Below are 21,578 nucleotides of genomic sequence, written 5' to 3' on the forward strand. Positions count from 1 at the left end.
CTGATCTATCGTGCCGGCCTTGGCTACAGTCACTTCCTCCGGAAGACACCTTCGCACAGTTACATGAGTTACATAATAAACACGAAAACTTCTCTTTCGATTTTCTTCAGAGTAGTAGTGTACCTTACTACTCCGACATTATGTTGTTTTAATGACTTGCTAAAATTGTACAAAGTTTGAAGTAAATCCGCGATCCCAACGTCGTTGCCTCCCCTTGTGAGTCAAATGCTTTTCGGAAATCGAGAGAAACCGCATCTGCATGACTGCCTCGATCCATAACTCTTAGGAGATCATGTGAGAAAAGTGCGATTTGTGATTTGTTTGTCAGGGAGGTCATTCTGTTCGAGATACGTCAAAAAAAAATGGCACTAAGCACTATGGGACTTATCATCTGACGTCACCAATCCCCTAGACATAGAACTACTTAAACCTAAATAACCTAATGACATCACACACATCCAAGCCCGAGGCAGGATTAGAACCTGCAACCGTAGCAGCAGCGCGGTTCCGGACTGAAGCGCTTAGAACCGCTCGGTCACAGCGGTCGGCCGAGATACGTCATTGAGTGTGAGTTCAGAATATAAAGCGCTATTCGCGCGTAAGCTTCAATTACATTTTTTCCAAAGTCCCTACGACCGTGTACTTTCCAACCATATGATTTCAGAGATCCTTGATAGCGTCCTACGTCGGTGCTCGTTAAGCGACTACACAAGGTCATCCAGAGTGGGACTGCGCCGCCTCTCGCGTGCGTCATAGCATCGAGTAAATAGGCGCAAGCAGCCGACACTTGTAAAGGAGGCGAGCAGTTGGCTGGTGGACATGCGTGCAGTCTACCCGGTGAGCAGCTGTGCACGGTACGCAAATCACACTTCCTGCTCAGTCGAATAGTGCCGCTGACTCGTAGATGGAGAGTGGTCGCGTTGGGAAGTGGCTGACCGCGTTGTGCTACGAGAACTTTCCGGGACGTTTCCGTGCTTCATTCAGTATAACAAAACCTTCGCTACGAACAGCTTCACGGAAGCATGACATCATGCACATCAGTGACACCCAGGCTTTGTCAGAAGTCGCGTGTGACGGACAAATGTTATGTTTTCTCCTCGCCGGTAGCGTGTGACACTCTAAATTCGAGATCCAGTGCAGTGCGACGAAAAAAACATTCAGCACGAGAATGTTGAGTGCTGTAATTGTTACTTGGGTGAGCTTGGCCCTTGTAGCCGTCGTCGCTGCCCTGTTTTACGCTTACCTCTGGTCGGTGAACAACTACTGGAAGAGACTCGGAGTGCCGGGCACGCGCCCCGAGCTGTTCTTCGGAGACACCCGTCGTGTTCTCTTCGCCACGGAGTCGTTCTCTGCTATGCTGCAGACGCTGTACCACCAGCTGGACGGAAAGCCTTTTGGGGGATTTTACATGATGATGACGCCGTGTATTATCTTAAGAGATGTCAGCCTCATCAACCGGATTCTCGTTACTGATTTCTCGCATTTCAGCGACAGGTGAGTAAAAATTTACTTCTGCACATCACGTTCAGTCGACATAAACGTTACTTTCCTACTCCTCGTTTACTGAATTGGTTGGAAGCAGCCTGGTTGCCAACAGTATCGATGGTAGCAGACCTACAGTCTTTTCTGCCTACTCCTTCATAGCCTTCACAATTTGAGCTATGTGCTTCAGTTTTTAACTTTCTCTGGTTCTCTTTCCACCAACATTGGTTTTATAATCATTGCTTCGATGCGGCCCACCAGCTATTCGTCTCTTGTGCTATCCTCTACATCTCGGAGTATCACGTGCACCTTGCCTCCTCAGTTATTTGCTGGACGTGTTAAAATCTGTCTTCCCTTGCAATTTTTAGTTTCTATAGCTCCCTCTTGTACCATCGAAGTAATATGCTGGTATCTTAACACACGTCCCGTCATCAAGTCGCTTCTTCTTGTCAGTGTTTTCAACAAGTTCCTTTCTTCGCCGATTCTGCGGAGAACCTCTTCACTCCTTATCTGCTCAGTTAACTTTCAAAAGCCTTCCAAAACCACATCTCAAACGCTTCGATTCGTTTCTCTTCTTTTCCGGTAGTATTGCAAACGTAATTCGAAAAAAAAAGAAATACGCATCAGTAATGTACCTCAAAGGCTCAAAAAATGTAACAACACAATATCTAAAGTAGACCGTTTTAAATAACTAGGAGATTGGACATGAAACAACGGGAAGGAAAAGACAGCAATAGAGACCAGAATAGATTTTTACGGTTTTCCTACAATCCTTGATTAAATACTGCACAATACTGTGCTCCTAACTTAAATACTCAAAAATGTTTTCTGCAGATTAAGGCCTATATTTGATAATAGAAGACCTGTTTTGACTAGAGATGTCCTCTTTGCCTGTGCAAACCTGCTTTTTTTGTCCTCTTTGATTCATCCCATCCGAGCTGAATTCCTTAACTTCGTCTAGTTCGAGGTTCCCAGTTGATATTAAGTTCATCGCTGGTCTCATTTATGCTACTCCTCATTACTTTTGTCTTTTTCCAGTTTACTCTCACTCCATACTCTACAATCATTAAGCTGTCCATTCCATTTAGTATATTCATTAATTCTTCTTCACTTTCACTGACGATAGCAATGCCATCAACAAATCTTATCATTGATATCCTTTCGGTCTGCATTTTAATCTCACTTTTGAATCCCTCTTTTATTTCCGTTATTGCTACTTCGGTGTGTAGACTGAACAGTAGCAGCGAAAGACTGCATCCCTGTCATACACCCTTTTTAATACGCGTGCTTCGGTTTTGGTCTTCCAGCCATATTGTTTCCTCTTGGTTCTTGTACGTATTGTGTATACATGTTGTGTATGACACGTCTTTCTCTGTAGTTTATTCCTGTTTTTCTCAGAACTTCGAACATCTTACACCATTTCACAATGCACTGTCGAACTCTTTTTCAAGATCGACAAATCCTATGAACTTATCTTGATTTTTCTTCAGTCTTGCTTCCATTATCAAACACAGTGAGAACTGGCTCTCTGGTGCCTTTACCTTTCTTAAAGCAAAACTGATTGTTATGTAACACCCTCAATTTTATTTTCTATTTTTCTATATATTACTACCGTCAGCAGCTAACATGCATGGGCTTATAAGTTTATTGTACGGCAGTTTTCGCACTTATGTACGCTTGATATTCTCGGTAATGTGTATATGATATTTTTCCGAAAGTTGGGTGGTATATTTACAGTCTCATAGACTCCAGAAACTTTATTCGCCACTTCCCCCCAATGACTTTAGAAATTCCGAAGGAATGTTATCTGTTCTTTCATCATTACTTCTTTGCAAGTCTTCCAGAACTCTGCTAAACATCCTTATGTCTTCCACATCGACTCCCTTTTTCTCTTATCACGCCGTCCGACAAGTCGTTCACCTCTACTGACGCACCCGTCAATTTTGGCAGTTACGTCTCCTTCTCTTCTCAGTTTTATTTGTTTAATTTATCATTTTCGTGGGTCCATCATAGCCGAAGCTAGATCCTCGAGGAACGTCAGTGCATAGTTCACAGAAGCCGCGTGACTGCTACGGTCGCAGGTTCGAATCCTGCCTCGGGCATGGATGTGGGTGATGTCCTTAGGTTAGTTAGGTTTAAGTAGTTCTAAGTTCTAGGGGACTGATGTCCACAGATGTTAAGTCCCATAGTGCTCAGAGCCATTTTTAGTTCACAGAACGCTGTGTGATAAAACAAAAAAAATTGTGAGACTATACGAATAAATAACATATTACTGATAAAAGTTCTCAACTATTGTGAGCAACTACTGTAGAAAATGGTACAAACCTTTCAACTTGGATTCACTTTTCACCATTCTGCTGAAAGCCTACTTAAAATGAAACCTTGTGAATAATGCACATCTTTCTGTATAGTATTTAAAGAAGTGCACTGTGCTCTGTGCAAAACTTAAGGACGAAAGTAACTTTCGTATGACATGTACTGCCAAGTACCATAGCTCGATGAAATTTGTTTAAGAAACTTGTCATCAATAAAAATGCACTCTGGGCTGAATTCACCCCTGAGCATATGGGAAAGGAGTACAGTGTCACAATAACGTTGATCGGTGGTGAGTCAGTACACCCAGTCAATATTATGCCTCCCCACACCGCAAGACGTGCGCCACTAAAACGTCTTGTTCGACAGTTTATCATGGTACGTCCAAAATTTTAGAACATGAATGCTTTGGTGGCCCAGCTGTTATGACGTGAGGGGCATAATGTTGCAAAGGGCTGACTTACCTTCAAATTTTGAACACAGCGCACACTCTAGTCACTCTAATTGTAGCAATGTGCTCGAGGAGGTCTATAGACTTGCTAGTACCGTGGGCCGAAAACCCCTCGGTGTAACTACCTAAGAGTTGCAAGTTCAAGAATAACTTCGTAAGGGAATAACTCATTATTCCGAGTTGGGGTCTTCTCTGCCACAGTGCTTGCTAGATTGGACACAAAAGAACTAAGTTTCACAGAGTGCTTCCTTAACAGCGTGTAAAAATTTAACTTGACATAGAGGATGCTCCACTGAACAGCCAGCCGGAGTGGCCAAGCGGTTATAGGCGCTACAGTGGGGAACAGCGCGACCGCTACGGTCGCAGGTTCGAGTCCTGCCTCGGGCATGGATGTGTGTGATGTCCTTAGGTTCGTTAGGTTTAAGTAGTTCTAAGTTCTAGGGGACTGATGACCTCAGAATTTTAGTCCCACAGTCCTCAGTGCCATTTCAACCATTTGAATCCACTGAAGAATTTGAAGTATGGAGCTCGGGGTCAAGAAACCAGCTTAGGGAGATAGTAGGAATCAAATCACATTACTGTGTACTTTTTTATTTACATTAGTTACAGTTAACTACAAATACCACCATTGACTCAATGAACGTACCATTTGTACTGTATCTTACAAAATGTGCTGCAACTGACGGCCGTCAACCTCAATGCAAGCGTGACATCGGCGAACAAGATTCTCAAGCACCCTGACAAATATCACTGGTATATTTCGCAGCACATCACAGGCAGCTACAGTTCTGGTAACTTATTCCATCTCCGTATCCACTGGGGGTCTCATACACAAGTGACTATAGGTATCCCCATAGGAAAAAGTGAAGGGGATTCAAATCAGGTGAACTCAAAGGCCATGGAATAGGATCTCCCCTTCCAATACAGTTCTCGGAAATACAGCATTGAGATGGTTTCGGACATCCACACTGAAATGAGGCGGTGCACCGTCATGTTGTACCCAGATCCTCTCACGAACAGCCAAGGGTACGTTCTTCAACAACTCAGGTGGCTTTGCACGAACCTGAAGAACAGAGGGCCAGTCAGAAGGCCAGGTAGAAGATATGGTCCAATGAGAATGACGCCTACAATTCCGGCCTAGATATTCACAGAAAAAAGTACTTGATGGTGTGACCCTACTATAGCGCGAGGGTTTACCTCATTCCATACAGGGCTGTTCCTGCTGTTCGAGATACCATCACGATAAAACCCTGACCTAGTGCGACCCTTGGTGCAAAGTCAGGCACAAGCATTCCATGAACTCGTTGAGGGTGATGTGGGTGTAACTGCTGTTCGTGGAGTACTCGCCACACACTAGTATGTGCAACGCCCATTTCACGTGCAATACGACGAGTACTGCTGCAACAAGTCCAGCACCTCGTCTTCAAAATCGGGTGTGTGAGTGGTCCTCATGTCGCCAGGTCCCTCGTTTCTTCTGTCCAATGAACCAGATTCCCGCATTCCTCGATCGAGAGAAATCGTTCCCTGTAAAACCGTTCAACGGCAAGAGCACTGCAACTTACTTCCCCATATACAGAGTTCATGTCAATGAGTTCTGCGTAACTCTACAGGTACTACTCCATCGAATTGTACTGTACGTCTTTGACTGGGTCTGTCGTTGATTCATAACACTTTCTTTCCTAGGACAATGTAAATACGATACAACAGAGTAATGTAAACAAAACCTGGATCATAACTTCCTAGTAACCAGGCTCGTTCTCCTTGTTTCCTTAAAGGAAATAAAGAAAGTGATTAAAAAGTTAGTATAAATTTGAAAACTTAATAAACCACGGAACAATGTAGATAGAGAGGTAAAAATTGACACACACGCTTGGAATGACATGAGGTTTTATTAGAACAAAAAAAAAAAAACACCCCATATTGCTAGACGCGTGAAAGATCTCTTGCGCGAGTCGTTTGGTGATGATCGTGTGCTCAGCCGCCACTTTCGTCATGCTTGGCCTCCCAGGTCCCCAGACCTCAGTCCGTGCGATTATTGGCTTTGGGGTTACTTGAAGTCGCAAGTGTATCGTTCAAAATATGGCTCTGATTACTGTGGGACTCAACTTCTGAGGTCATCAGTCCCCTATAACTTAGAACTACTTAAACCTAACTAACCTAAGGACATCACACACATCCATGCCCGAGGCAGGATTCGAACCTGCGGCCGTAGCGGTCTCGCGGTTCCAGATTGTAGCGCCTAGAACCGCACGGAAGTGTATCGTGATCGACCGACATCTCTAGGGATGCTGAAAGACAACATCCGACGTCAGTGCCTCACCATGACTCCGGACATGCTTTACAGTGCTGTTCACAACATTATTCCTCGACTACAGCTGTTGTTGAGGAACGATGGTGGACATATTGATTTTGATCACCCGGAAAATAAACAGCACAGTACTTACGAACTTGTAGGCATGTTAGTTGTAAATAAGCTGGAAAACAGTAATGCTAGACAAGGCGGTATACAAGTTTACTTCCATAACTCCTTAAGCTGGCTTCTATGATCGCATGTTCCTTACCTCAAGTTATATATCTGTACACTCCATATTTTTCGAGCCGAAATGAAGATGAGTAAAAAGAGAAAAAGTTACATGACCGAAGTCTTAAGGGCGGGTCGCCATCAGATCACGTGGGCCGCGTGCCGCGGTCTGTGCCTTCCTGCTGTACTCCTTCCCCATGTGCGTCTTTTCGGGCAGCATTCGGCCCTCATTTTTACGCGTGACAATGCAGGACTGCATCGAACAGCGCAATTGCAGGAACTCCTGAAACGACGGGATATTCGACGAATGGACTCGCCCGCCCGTCCCCCCGACTTAAATCTTATCTAACACGTATGGGATGTGCTGGTGAGACATATTGCAGCACGTTCACGTGCGCAAGCGATCTCCTAACATTTGCCAACCCCGCCGGTGGAGCAATGGGACCCTACCACTAAAGCTACTTAACAAACTTGTGGCCAGTGTGAGAGCGCGTTGCTGGGCACGCATTGCCGCCGGTGGTGCTCATACATCCTATTAAGGAATATGTCCCGCCTTTTGAAATGTCCAGGGGTCCATCATAAATCGCAGTGTCTTCCATGTTATCATTGTCTTTGTATGAAATTTTCATTTCTATTCCTTTCATTGGGGATTTCTTTCAGTAACCTTCTGCACCATACTGTAGTAGTTCTTCCTTTGTGTGATCCAAGTTTCATGGAGCTACACTACTGGCCATTAAAATTGCTACACCAAGAAGAAATGCAGATGATAAACGGGTATTCATTGGACAAATATAGTATACTAGAACTGACATGTGATTACATTTTCACGCAGTTTGGGTGCATAGATCCTGAGAAATCAGTACCCAGCACAACCACCTCTAACAGTAATAACGGCCTTGATACGGCTGGGAATTGAGTGAAACAGAGCTTGGATGGCGTGTACAGGTACAGCTGCCCATGCAGCTTCAACACGATACGACAGTTCATCAAGAGTAGTGCTGGCGTATTGTGACGAGCCAGACTTTTCAATTCGTGAGAGATCTGGAGAATGTGCTGGCCAGGGCAGCAGTCGAACATTTTCTGTATCCAGAAAGGCCCGTACAGGACCTGCAACATGCGGTCGTGCATTATCCTGCTGAAATGTGGGGTTTCCCAGGGATCGAATGAAGGGTAGAGCCATGGGTCGTAACACATCTGAAATGTAACGTCCACTGTTCAAAGTGCCGTCAATGCGAACAAGAGGTGACCGAGACGTGCAACCAATGGCAGCCCATACCATCACGCCGAGTGATACGCTAGTATGGCGAAGACGAATACACGCTTCCAATGTATGTTCACCGCGATGTCGCCAAACAACGGATGTGACCATCATGGTGCTGTAAATAGAACCTGGATTCATCCGAAAAGATGACGTTTTGCCATTCGTGCACCCAGGTTCGACGTTGAGTACACCATTGCAGGCGCTCCTGTCTGTGATACAGCGTCAAGGGTAACCGCAGCCATGGTCTCCGAGCTGATAGCCCATGCTGCTACAAACGTCGTCGAACTGTTCGTGCAGATGATTGTTGTCTTGCAGACGTCCGCATCTGTTGACTCAACGATCGAGACGTGGCTGCACGATCCGTTACAGCCATGCGGATAAGATGCCTGTCATCTCGACTGCTAGTGATACGAGGTCGTTGGGATCCAGCTCGGCGTTCCGTATTACCCCCCCCCCCCCCCCCCCCCCCCGGAGCCCACCGATTACATATTCTGCTAACAGTCATTGGATCTCGACCAACGCGAGTAGCTATGTCGCGATACGATAAACCGCAATCGCGTTAGGCTACAATCCGACCTTTATCAAAGTCGGAAACGTGATGATACGCATTTCTCCTCCTTACACGAGGCATCTCAACAACGTTTCGTAGCACACTGGACTCGCATTCGGGAGGACGACGGTTCAATCCCGCGTCCGGCCATCCTGATTTAGGTTTTCCGTGATTTCCCTAAATCACTCCAGGCAGATGCCGGGATGGTTCCTTTGAAAGGGAGCGGCCGACTTCCTTCTCCATCCTTCCCTAATCCGATGAGACCGATGACCTCGCTGTTTGGTCTCTTCCCCCAAACCAACCAACCAACAACGTTTCACCAGGCAACGCCGGTCAGTTGCTGTTTGTGTATGAGAAATCGGTTGGAAACTTTCCTCATGTCAGTACGTTGTAGGTGTCGCCACCGGCGCCAACCTTATGTGAATGCTCTGAAAAGCTAATCATTTGCATATTAAAGCATCTTCTTCCTGTCGGTTAAATTTCGCGTCTGTAGCACGTCATCTTCTCGGTGTAGCAATTTTAATGGCCAGTAGTGTATGGTACTTGGCAGTGACACATCATGCGGAAGTTACTTTCACCCTTAAGTTTTACACACCAATGTACACTGCCGAAAAAGAAAATTGGTACGCCTCTTTAGAGGTTTCCAATTCATTCAATGTTTATTGCTACAACAGTGCACATGGATTACGTGAAACTATTACGTTTACAGATCAATAGAACAAGCGTTTCTAAGGTAACAGATATCGACCCATACTGAAACACCGGTATCAGTACGTGGTGTAGACTCCACCAGCGCCAATGCAGGCGATGACTCTGGCATCCAGTGGTCGTACAGATATCGAATACTGTCCTGGGGTATGTTATGCCACCCCTATTCGAATTGTTCATGTAGTGCTGTAGGTGTTGTTGGTTGAGAAATTATACGAGTCACTTCTCGTCAAATCATATCCAACACGTACTCGATTCGAGACATGTCCGGAGATTGTGGTGGCCAGGGTAGTTGATGCATTTCTGACAGAGCACTTTGAGTTTGACAAACAGTGTATGGGCAGCATTGTTGGAACAACATATCACCTTCCGGTTGCAAGAACGGCGGAAGAACGGGTCTAAAAACATCTAGACCTCTCGGGCGCTGGTTCGTACACCTTCATACACACCAGGGGTGAACTAGAGTTGTGTGTTGCAATTCTCCGAAAGGACCATCCTGCCATTCGGAAGGCCACAGTTTGACCCCTTTGAAACTCAAGTCAGTTGGCTGTAGGAAGGACGAGTGTGCCTCCGTGGCATGGTTGCCTCCTTGCTTTACACATTTGCACCACACTGAGCCTTCTGGCTGTGAGCATTCCCTGTTATAGGATAGACACAGGTGGCGCTCTCATAGCTATGCCAGTTATCGGTCGGCGTACGACGTTCAAATCATTATCAATTTATCTACTATTCCCTAGGTGGCAAATGGCCATCGGATCAAAATAGACGTCGTCTGTACAGGTGTACTAATTTTTTCCTGGAGTGTATTATACAAGTCCATATTATTTTTATGCCTTTCGTTCACTGAATGAATGTTGTAGTTCCTTCTCAAAATGTCAAAAGTGTCAACTACAAATTGCATGGTGGCACATACGGACGAGGATGACAGAGTTAGCACTCCGGGACACCTGAGCAACGGCCTGCAGGAAACTCGCGAACTGATCTACATCTATGTGATTACTCTGTTATTCACAATAAAGTGCCTGGCAGAGGGTTCAGTGAACCACCGTCAAGCTATATATCTACCATTCCACCCTCGAATGGCGCATGAAAAACGTGCACTTAAATTTTTATGTGTGAGCCCTGATTTATTTTATCGTGATGATCATTTCTCCTTATGTAAGTGGGAGCCAAAAGAATGTTTTCGCAATCGGAGGAGAAAACTGGTGATTGAAATTTCATGAGATGATCCCGTCGCAACGAAAAACACCTTCGTTTCAATGATTGCCTATCCAATTCACGTATCATGTCTGTGGCACTATCTCCACTATTTCGCTATAATACAAAATGAGCTGCCCTTCGTTGTACTTTTTCGATGTCATCCGTGTCCCACCTGATGCGGATCCACACAGCACAGCAATACTCCAGAATAGGGCGAACAAGCGTGGTGCAAGCAGTTTCTTTAGTAGACCTGTTGCACGTTCTCATTGTTCTGTCAATGAATCGCAGTCTTTGGTTTGCTCTACACACAACATTATCTATATGATCATCCCAGTTTAGGTTATTTGTAAGTGTAATCCCTAAGTATTTAGTTGAATTTACAGCCTTCAGATTTGCGTAATCGAAATTTAGCGGTTTTCTTTTGGTTCTCGTGTGAATAACTTCACACTTTTCTTTATTCAGCGTCAATAGCCACTTTTCGCACCATACAGATATCTTACCTAAATCAGCTTGCAATAATTTTTAGTTATCTGATGACTTTACCATATCCTAAATGACAGTATCATCTGCAAACAATCTAAGACGGCTACTCAGATTGACTCCTATGTCGTTAATATAGATCAGGAACAATAGAGGGCCTATAGCGCTTACTTGTGCAAAGCTGGATTTTACTTCTGTTTTATTGGATGACCATTACTACGAACTGTGACCTTTCTGACAGGGAATCACGAATCCAGTCGCAGAACTGAGACTATATTCCATAGGCATGCAGTTTGGTTAGAAGACGCTTGTGAGGAACTGTGTCGAAAGCCTTCTGGAAATTTAAAAATATGGAATTAATTTGACATCCCCTCTCGGTAGTACTCATTACTTCATGAATATGAAGAGATAGCTGTGTTCCGCAAGAACGATATTTTCTGAATCCGTGGTGACCATGTGTCAATAAATCGTTTTCTTCGAGGTACTTCATAATGTTCGAATACAGTAAATGTTCCAAAACCCTACTGCAAATCGACGCTAGTGATATGGGCCTGTAATTCAGCGGATAACTCCTACTTCCTTTTTTGGGTATTGGTGTGACTTGAACAATTTTCCAGTCTTTAGGTACGGATCATTCTGTGAGAGAGCGGTTGTATAAAGTTGCTACATATGGAGCTATTGTATCAGCATACTCTGAGAGGAACCTGACTGGTACACAATCTGGGCCGGAGGCCTTGCCTTTGTTAAGTGATTTAAGCTGCTTTGTTACACCGAGGATATCTACTTCTACGTTTCTCATCTTGGCAGGTGTTCTTGATTGGAATTCAGGAATATTTACTTCGTCTTCTTTGGTGAAGGAGTTTCGGGGAACCGTGTTTAATATCTCTGCTTTAGTGGCACTGTCATCAGTGACTTCACCGTTGTTACCGCGCAGTGAAGGTATTGATTACATCTTGCCACTGGTGTGCTTTATGTATGACCAAAATATATTTGGGTTTTCTGCCAGATTTCGAGACAGAATTTCGTTGTGGAAATTATTAAAAACATCTCGCATTGAAATACGCGCAATATTTCGAACTTCTGCAAAAAATTGCCAGTCTTGACGATTTTGCGTTCTTTTAAATTTGGTATGCTTTTTACGCTGCGATCTGACCCGCTTTGTGTACCATGGGGAATCAGTACCATTACTTATTAATTTATGTGGTATATATCTCTCAATTTCTGTCTCTGAAATCATTCCACAACTTTTCTACGCTTACATGATCAGATCGGAAGGAGTGAAGACTGTCTCTTAAAACGGCGTTAAGAGCATTTTTAACAACTTTTTAAAATAGATATACTTTGCGTTTCTATTTTATGATTGTCGATGTTACGGTTTTCAGCCTAGTAGCAACTGCCTTGTGGTGGCTAATACTGTATTCGCCACGATACTCACTATTTGTCCAGGATTATTTGTTGCTAAGAGGTCAAGTATCCTTCTGCAACTGCACTCCTGGAAATGGAAAAAAGAACACATTGACATCGGTGTGTCAGACCCACCATACTTGCTCCGGACACTGCGAGAGGGCTGTACAAGCCATGATCACACGCACGGCACAGCGGACACACGAGGAACCGCGGTGTTGGCCGTCGAATGGCGCTAGCTGCGCAGCATTTGTGCACCGCCGCCGTCAGTGTCAGCCAGTTTGCCGTGGTATACGGAGCTCCATCGCAGTCTTTAACACTGGTAGCATGCCGCGACAGCGTGGACGTGAACCGTATGTGCAGTTGACGGACTTTGAGCGAGGGCGTATAGTGGGCATGCGGGAGGCCGGGTGGTCGTACCGCCGAATTGCTCAACACGTGGGGCGTGAGGTCTCCACAGTACATCGATGTTGTCGCCAGTGGTCGGCGGAAGGTGCACGTGCCCGTCGACCTGGGACCGGACCGCAGCGACGCACGGATGCACGCCAAGACCGTAGGATCCTACGCAGTGCCGTAGGGGACCGCACCGCCACTTCCCAGCAAATTAGGGACACTGTTGCTCCTGGGGTATCGGCGAGGACCATTCGCAACCGTCTCCATGAAGCTGGGCTACGGTCCCGCACACCGTTAGGCCGTCTTCCGCTCACGCCCCAACATCGTGCAGCCCGCCTCCAGTGGTGTCGCGACAGGCGTGAATGGAGGGACGAATGGAGACGTGTCGTCTTCAGCGATGAGAGTCGCTTCTGCCTTGGTGCCAATGATGGTCGTATGCGTGTTTGGCGCCGTGCAGGTGAGCGCCACAATCAGGACTGCATACGACCGAGGCACACAGGGCCAACACCCGGCATCATGGTGTGGGGAGCGATCTCCTACACTGGCCGTACACCACTGGTGATCGTCGAGGGGACACTGAATAGTGCACGGTACATCCAAACCGTCATCGAACCCATCGTTCTACCATTCCTAGACCGGCAAGGGAACTTGCTGTTCCAACAGGACAATGCACGTCCGCATGTATCCCGTGCCACCCAACGTGCTCTAGAAGGTGTAAGGTGGCTCGCGGAGTATAGATGTAGATGTAAGTCAACTACCCTGGCCAGCAAGATCTCCGAATCTGTCCCCCATTGAGCATGTTTGGGACTGGATGAAGCGTCGTCTCACGCGGTCTGCACGTCCAGCACGAACGCTGGTCCAACTGAGGCGCCAGGTGGAAATGGCATGGCAAGCCGTTCCACAGGACTACATCCAGCATCTCTACGATCGTCTCCATGGGAGAATAGCAGCCTGCATTGCTGCGAAAGGTGGATATACACTGTACTAGTGCCGACATTGTGCATGCTCTGTTGCCTGTGTCTATGTGCCTGTGGTTCTGTCAGTGTGATCATGTGATGTATCTGACCCCAGGAATGTGTCAATAAAGTTTCCCCTTCCTGGGACAATGAATTCACTGTGTTCTTATTTCAATTTCCAGGAGTGTATTTACGCTTCGACTGGGCTCATGAACTAATTGTTCAAAATAATTTTCTAAGCAAGCATTCAGTACAATTTCGGATGACGTTTTATACCTGCCGCCGCCTTTAAACGTATAATTTTTCTAGCCTATCGAAGGTAGATTAAAGACACCACCGACTATAACTGTATGAGTGGGGTATCTATCTGGAATGAGTTTCCTTGGAACTGTTCAGCAACTATTTCTTCCAATTCGGGGTCGGTAAAACGATCCAATTAATGGTTCAGTCCTATTGTCAAGTATAACCTGTATCAATACTATTTCGCAGGAACTATCTACTTCAATTTTACTACGAAGCAAATACTTCTGACAGCAATAAATATTCCACCACCAACTATATTTACTCTATTCTTTCTGAACACTGTTAGGTCGTTCGAAAAAATTTCGGCTGAACTTACTTGCGGCTTTAGCCAGCTCTCTGTACCTACAACTATTTGAGCTTTAGTGCTTTCTATTAGGGCTTGGAGCTCTGGTTCTTTCCCAACACAGCTACGGTAATTTATAACTACGATACCGATCGTTTCTGCAACTACCTTACTGTGTTTTACCTATCCACTTTTAGACGGACGCTCTTTCTGTGGTTCCCTGGGACCCTCTAACCTAAAAAACTGTCAGTCCCTTCCACACAGGCCCCGCTACCCGTGTAGCCGCATCCTGTGTGCAGTGGACTCCTGACCTATTAAGCGGAACCAGGAAACCCACCACCCGATGGCTCAAATCAAGTAATCTGCAGCCTACACGGTCACAGAACCGCCTGATCCTCTGATTCAGACCCTCGGCTATGCACGAAAGGACCATAGTGGGTTCTATCGACGATGCTGCAGATGGTGAACTCCGCCTTAATCTCGCAAGCAAGACTGGCAGTCTTTACCATTTCCGCTAGCCACCCGAAAGCAGAGAGAATCTCCTCCAGTCCAAAGCGACACACATGATTGGTACCAATCATTGGTACTGACATGAGCCACCACCTGCAGTTGGCTGCACTCTGTACTCTTCATGGCATCCGGAAGCACCCTTTGCACATACGGAATGACTCCCCCCGGTATGCACACGGAGTGCACACTGGCTTCCTATCCCTCCTGATACCATAGACCAGTCTGACCACACTTTTCTGAGCTGAGAACATTCTTGACGAGCATTCTTGATGAGTGCTTAGAGTTGTCCCAAACGCATCGAGATAATAGAGAGAAGTTAAGTGAAGTAAACATGCCTTCGCGTTTCATTGTCAGAAAGAGTGGATATTGTTTGAGATATGAACAGTAGTTTAAACCCTTTGTAATGATGTTCAATAAATTCCTCTTCTCTCTTGTAAGGTCTTCAACATTTGGGATGTGATCACTCCACTGGACTTTCAGGATGCGTCTTAAACGCGCATCTCAAGTGAATATAGTTGTTTCCTTTTCTTAGCACCCAGATCCTAGATCTTACAGTACGCACTTCCATTCTCCAAACATATGCTTTCAGAAATCTTTTACCGATTCAAAGGCTGCTATTTGCCGAACATAATACTCTCTCATTTTTACTCTGTTCGCAGGAGCAGTTTTGTTACTTAAACCCTCTTTCTTTCTTCCATCTCAGTTGATATTGCTCCCTCAATAAGTAAATGAGTCAACTTTAAACAACTTATCATATACATCTATTCGGGCTTCGTTTTTTCCTTTTTCCTCAGAGACCATCAACTTCCTTTTAGGGTCGTTTGTTTTCATGTTGTAATTAAAGCACCATACCTCAGCAGGGATAAAATAGAGCGAGTGGTAGGTTATCTACAACTAGCAGAGAAACTATGCCGCAGTTGAAAGAGTTGGGGGACGTGAAAGAAAGGTAATAATTGAGGACGGAATGAGACACGGTTGTAATAATCCATCCTCCATGTTATTTGATCTGTGCAAATAAACGGCTATGAAGGAAACAGTGAGAAATTAGGAGTTAAATTCGGGGAGAGAAAATAAATGCTTTAGGATTTGTCGATGTCATTTGAATTTTGTAAGAGACGTAAAGGATTGAAAGAGCAGGTGAATGGAACGGGTAGAGTTTTGGATAAAATGTAAAAAGGTGACACGTGTAAGAGTAATGTGCAGAAAATGAAAGGTAATCGAATTAAATCAGGTGATGCTGAAGGAGCTAAAAAGTGGATGTATGTGGCAGGCTGAAAATAATGGGTAGGTTTTGGTATTTGGTCAGCATGATAAATGAAATATATATCTGATAGCTGCTACTAATCACTAACGAAATATTTTCTCGAACCTTCTGAGGCTCATATTCAGATGAGGCGTGCAAAAGTTACATTATACAAGTTTTCAGACTGATGATGGGATGGGTACTAGAGGTTTTTTCTCACGGAATTGTCAATGGTTAAACCAAATTGGCAGACTCAATTAGTCATTTAGTCATTACCTTTCAGCCGAAGAATTGAGCACTATTGACTATTCGTTACTGTTGTTCTGTAAACAGTGAATGCCAACAGAAACCGGTCAGCATCCAGAATGTACTTTAGTTGTACACACGATACTGGAAGTAATGAACGGAACACTGATTATGCACGTCTCTGGAAATTTTTAAAAATATGATTCTGACAGTAGGGCGGTCTAACGATGACCCTAAATAATGAAAAGTTTGAGGTCATCCACATGAGTGATAAAAGGAATTCGTTAAACTTCGGTTACACGATAAATCAGTCGAATCTAAAGGCTGTAAATTCAACTAAATACGTAGGAATTATAATTACGACCAACTTAAATTGGAAGGAACACACAGAAAATGTTGTGGGTAAGGCTAACCAAAGACTCCGTTTTATTGGTAGGACTGTTAGAAAATGTAAGAGATCTACTAAGGTAACTGCCTACACTACGCTTGTCCGTCCTCCTTTATAATACTGCTACGTGGTGGGGGATCCTTACCAGATAGCTCTGACGGAGTACATCGAAAAAGTTCAAAGAAGGGCAGCACGTTTTGTATTATCGCGAAATATGGGAGAGAGTGTCACTGAAATGATACGGGACTTGGGCTGGATATCATTAAAAGAATTGCGACGGAATGTTCTCACGAAATTCCAATCACCAACTTTCTACTCCAAATGCGAAAATATTTTTTTGACACCGACCTACATAGGGAGAAACGATCACCACGATAAAATAAGGGAAATCAGAGCTCGTATGGAAAGATATAGGTGTTCATTCTTTCTGCGCGATATATGAGATTGGAATAATAGAGAATTGTGAAGGTGGTTCGATGAACCCTCTGCCAAGCACTTAAATGTGATTTGCGGAATATCCATGTAGATATAGATGTAGAATGTGTTATGGTGGAACGTATAGCGTGAAGTCTGAGAAGACCACAAAGAAAAGATTATATAATGTTTCAATTCAGTGGATGTTTCAATGTCAATGCCCTCATTATCAGGTGAATTTCGTAGCTTTTACCTAGGGCCCTTAATTTTTGGAAGACATTGTTGAGAATAAAGCACATATTACATTGTAGGCCAATCATCGACCGCGGGAATACCACAAAAGAAAAGAATAGAAGCGTTGCGATGTGATACTACAACTGACTGCTGAAAAAGGTGATCTTATTAGTAAACGGCACCTAGCCTCAGCTGCAGGCTGCCTGTCTAGAGGCACCCAGGGAATCAAAATTTTGACTATCAATGTTTCACACACTTCTTGGCCGAATTCAAAAATTTTAAAATGGTGTCGTGATCTACTACTTAAGAAGTATAATCTTATGTTAAATGGTTGACACATTAAGGCAGGTATTATAATAAAAACTGTGTATGTCTCTTGAGGCAACGTAACTCATCTGGCACAAAACCCAGACTACAGGGTGAGTCACTAAGTATTGCCACCAAGAATAACTCCGAAAGTATGATAGGAGCTGAAAAGTTTGTGGGACAAAAGTTGCATGGGACAACGGCGGCCATAATATGAGGTTGATTTTTCGTTGCTAGGTGTGGTCGCTTCAGAGATATGGTCAACTTTTTTTTTTCTTTAATGGGATGCAATAGTTTGGTACTTATTTTGTGATAGCGGCTATCGAGACGAATCTAGTAATGAGTAATATTAAGGTCTTTGAAGGTCAACGAAGGTCAGAAAGGTGGCATGAACGTCCATTTACAGAAGGAGTTCGAAGTGATGACTACTGGTATCAGTGCAGTGCTGGAATCTTCTTATCATGGAATGAGTGATATTCCTTATCACTTCGGCATTTATCGAAGAACACCCATCCCATCAAACAGTAAATATTCAGACAATACGGCGTAGCCATCTAATGTGCCATTGACATGTAAAGAGCATTTGACGGTTCGCAATACAACACTAATAGGAACGGTAAGACTAGTATCGTCGTCGAATCAAGCGAATGTGAATGATGGATTCCTTCGAACTTCTCATTTACGGGGAATGTCAACGAAATTCAGACTTACACACCGAAAGATATCTTCAACGTACTCATCCTACAGGTCGTACATTTAAATATGTGTATGATAAAATGAGAACAACTGGATCTTTAACGCATCGGTAACATATCCGGCAAAAGAAAGCTACTGCCGAGGAAACGAAAAAGTGTACTCTAGCCACTGTGGTACGAGATCCTTGTGATAGTTCGCGTAAAATCGCAAGGGAATCTGGCATGAGCCAGAGTAGTGTTGTTCGTGTTCTGCGTCGCCATAAATATAATTCCTACCATATCAGTCCCCACCAAGAATTAACTGGTACGGATTGTATGCGTCGCATTAAATTCTGCTGATGGGCTCAACTTCAGATTCAAATGGTTCAAATGGCTCTGAGCACTATGGGACTTAACTGCTGTGGTCATCAGTCCCCTAGAACTTAGAACTACTTAAACCTAACTAACCTAAGGACATCACACACATCCATGCCCAAGGCAGGATTCGAACCTGCGACCGTAGCGGTCGCGCGATTCCAGACTGTAGCGCCTAGAACCGCTTGGCCACTCCGGCCGGCCAACTTCAGATTCAGAGGTATGACACATCTATTAATTTTTTTGTATTTAGTGACGAGACTACTTTCACGAAATATGGGAATATTAATTTGCATAACATGCATTACTGGGCAACTGAAAATCCATGTTGGCTGCGGCAAGTTGCACACCAAAAACCGTGTTCGGTGAATGTATGGTGTGGGATTCTGGGAGACAGAATTATAGGCCCCTATTTCATCGAAGGAAATCTTAATGGTAGGACATTCCTGCAAGAAACATTAGGTGTGTTATTGGAAGAAAAACCTTTAGGAACAAGCAACAGAATGTTGTATCAGCACGATGGGTGTCCGGCACATTTTTCGCTGATGGCTAGAAATGACTTGCAGAGACAATTCCCAAATCGTTGGACTGGACGCAGAGGAGCTTTGTCGTGGACGGCTCGTTCTCCTGACTTGACGCCTCTGGATTTTTTCTTGTGGGGATTCGTAAAAGACATTGTTTATAAAGACGTTCCAACTACACCTGAAGATATGCGAGAGAGAATTGTCAGAGCATGTGCTTCGAATGAGTGCCGATGTGATAAGGAATACCACTCAATCCATGATAAGAATATTGCAGTACTGCATTGATACTGTTGTTGATAATTGCATTGATGATACCAGTGCTCATCACTTCGAACACCTTCTGTAAATTGACGTTCATGCCACCTTTGTGACCTTCGTTGACCTTCAAAGACCTTACTGTTACACATCACTGGATTCCTCTCTATAGTCGCTATCAGAATGTATGTATCAAACTATAGCATCCCATTTAAAAAAACAAAGTTGACCTTCATATCTGTGAAGCGTCCCCACCGAGCAACAAAAAAACCAACGTCATATTATGGCCCCCGTTGTCCCATGCAACTTTTGTCCCACAAACTTCTCAGCTCCTATCATGCTTTCGGAGTTATTCTTGGTGGCAATAGCTAGTGACTTAGGGTGTATATTCACCCCGTATTTGAGAGTCAGAGCACTTAGCGACATGTAACAAACTTCATACGAAAGATACGAAAGTTCGAATTCTCACGAAACTTTTTCTCGTTGATTCACCCCTTTCCCACAAAACGGCGAAAGAAGAAAATTTCACCGCTTACTACATTTTCGCTGTGTCTTCATTATAACTGCAGCATCAGGCACGCAGTTTTAATGCATTACTTCCTGACTACTTACTCTATTAATAATTCATTCGGCGTACAGTATCCACATATGTCACTAAATGTACTTGGAAAATTATATCATTGTATGACACATATTTCAGGAGATGACGATATAAACATTCAGATGCTTGATAAAACTACCTTTTGTTTAAAATGGGACGCTAATTGTCAAGACTGCACTCATAAAGTGTATGACAATGAGAGCACTTATCGACTTCCAGCAAACTTGATACATAATTTCAATCCTTTTCAAAACTTTCTCTCGCTTACCTGCTTAAAGTGAAATGTGTAACACATTAACGTATCGATAAAAAGAAGTCTGAAGTTGTTTTATATGCTGGAGGTCAGTTCTGTAAGGAACCATAGATTTACTGGTAAGAAAAGGAAATTACGCTCTCCGGAGAAACGGCAAGAAAAGGAATATATAGAAAACACAGACCAGTAGAAGGAACAGGAATGTAGGACATGTCTTAAGACATCAGGGAATAAGTACGATCGTACTTGAGAGAGTCGTCGGGTCCAAAATATTAGGGGAAGACAGAGACTTTAAAGATATAAAATAATCGACGATACTGTATGTAAGTAGTACTCTGAAATGAAGAACTTGGCGCAGATGATAAGTCGTGGAGAGACTGCCTTGTAACAGTTACAAAAATGTCGAAGAAGAAAAAAACTGCTTGTTAAGGCGACGACTGCATTTCAGGCTACTTATTGTAGGTGTTGTACGTGCTGGCGCCACATTCACCAGCCGTTGAGGTCGAGCGGTTCTAGGCGCTTCAGCCTGGAAGCGTGCGAACGCTACGGTCCCAGGTTCGAATCCTGCCTCGGGCATGGATGTGTGTTATGCCCTTAGGTTAGTTAGGTTTAAGTAGTTCTAAGTTCTAGGGGACTGATGGCCTCAGATGTTAAGTCCCATAGTGCTCAGAGCCATTTGAAGCATTTGGCGCCACATTCGACGACGGTCTATCGTAATTCCAGGATACTGAGTCGTGAAGAGCCACTCAAAAGGACTTCCCGCGATGGTAATGGGTTGCAGGACTACAGGAATAGTGTGGCATATGAGTGCCAAGGTCTGTGTCTAGGAAGCACTCAGCTGAAGAGGCCACTTAACTTCTCAAGTCGTCACAAGAGAGCTGCGCTGAACGATGTTTGCATTCATGTCGCGTCTGAAGGTTGCTGTATCATCAGAGTACACTGTAGACTGTGCGCAGTCAGTTGTAGGCGCGTCTGCGATATACTGCACGTACATGATCGGTCGCAGAATTGAACCCTGTGGAACACCGGTGCTGATTATCTACAATCGCTCAATAGTTGGAAGACGTCTAAGTCGGATGAGATATCTGTGGGTCTCTAAGGAGGTTACAAGAAAGAAGTTGCTCCTTTCAAGGAGCAGTTTATCGTAGGTCGTTTGAGTAACGAAGGGAACGGAGTACTTGAAAAAAAAAAAAAAAAAAAAAAAAAAGAGTGCAGCCATTCCCATGTATAAGAAAGGTCGTTGGGCGGGT

General features: G+C 44.2%; 1 protein-coding gene across 1 annotated transcript in view; it reads left to right on the forward strand.

Moving 5' to 3' along the window:
• Positions 1–836: 836 nt before the first annotated feature.
• The window catches only part of LOC126458321 (probable cytochrome P450 6a13), a 103,121-nt gene continuing 82,379 nt past the window's right edge, over positions 837–21,578 (forward strand). The window contains exon 1 of the mRNA XM_050095275.1: positions 837–1,494. Within this exon, the coding sequence (XP_049951232.1) occupies positions 1,169–1,494 (326 nt within the window). The 5' untranslated portion in view covers positions 837–1,168. The remainder of the gene's footprint in view (positions 1,495–21,578) is intronic.

The sequence above is a fragment of the Schistocerca serialis genome, chromosome 2, assembly GCF_023864345.2.
Source record: "Schistocerca serialis cubense isolate TAMUIC-IGC-003099 chromosome 2, iqSchSeri2.2, whole genome shotgun sequence".
In the NCBI taxonomy this organism is placed as follows: Eukaryota; Metazoa; Arthropoda; class Insecta; order Orthoptera; family Acrididae; genus Schistocerca; species Schistocerca serialis.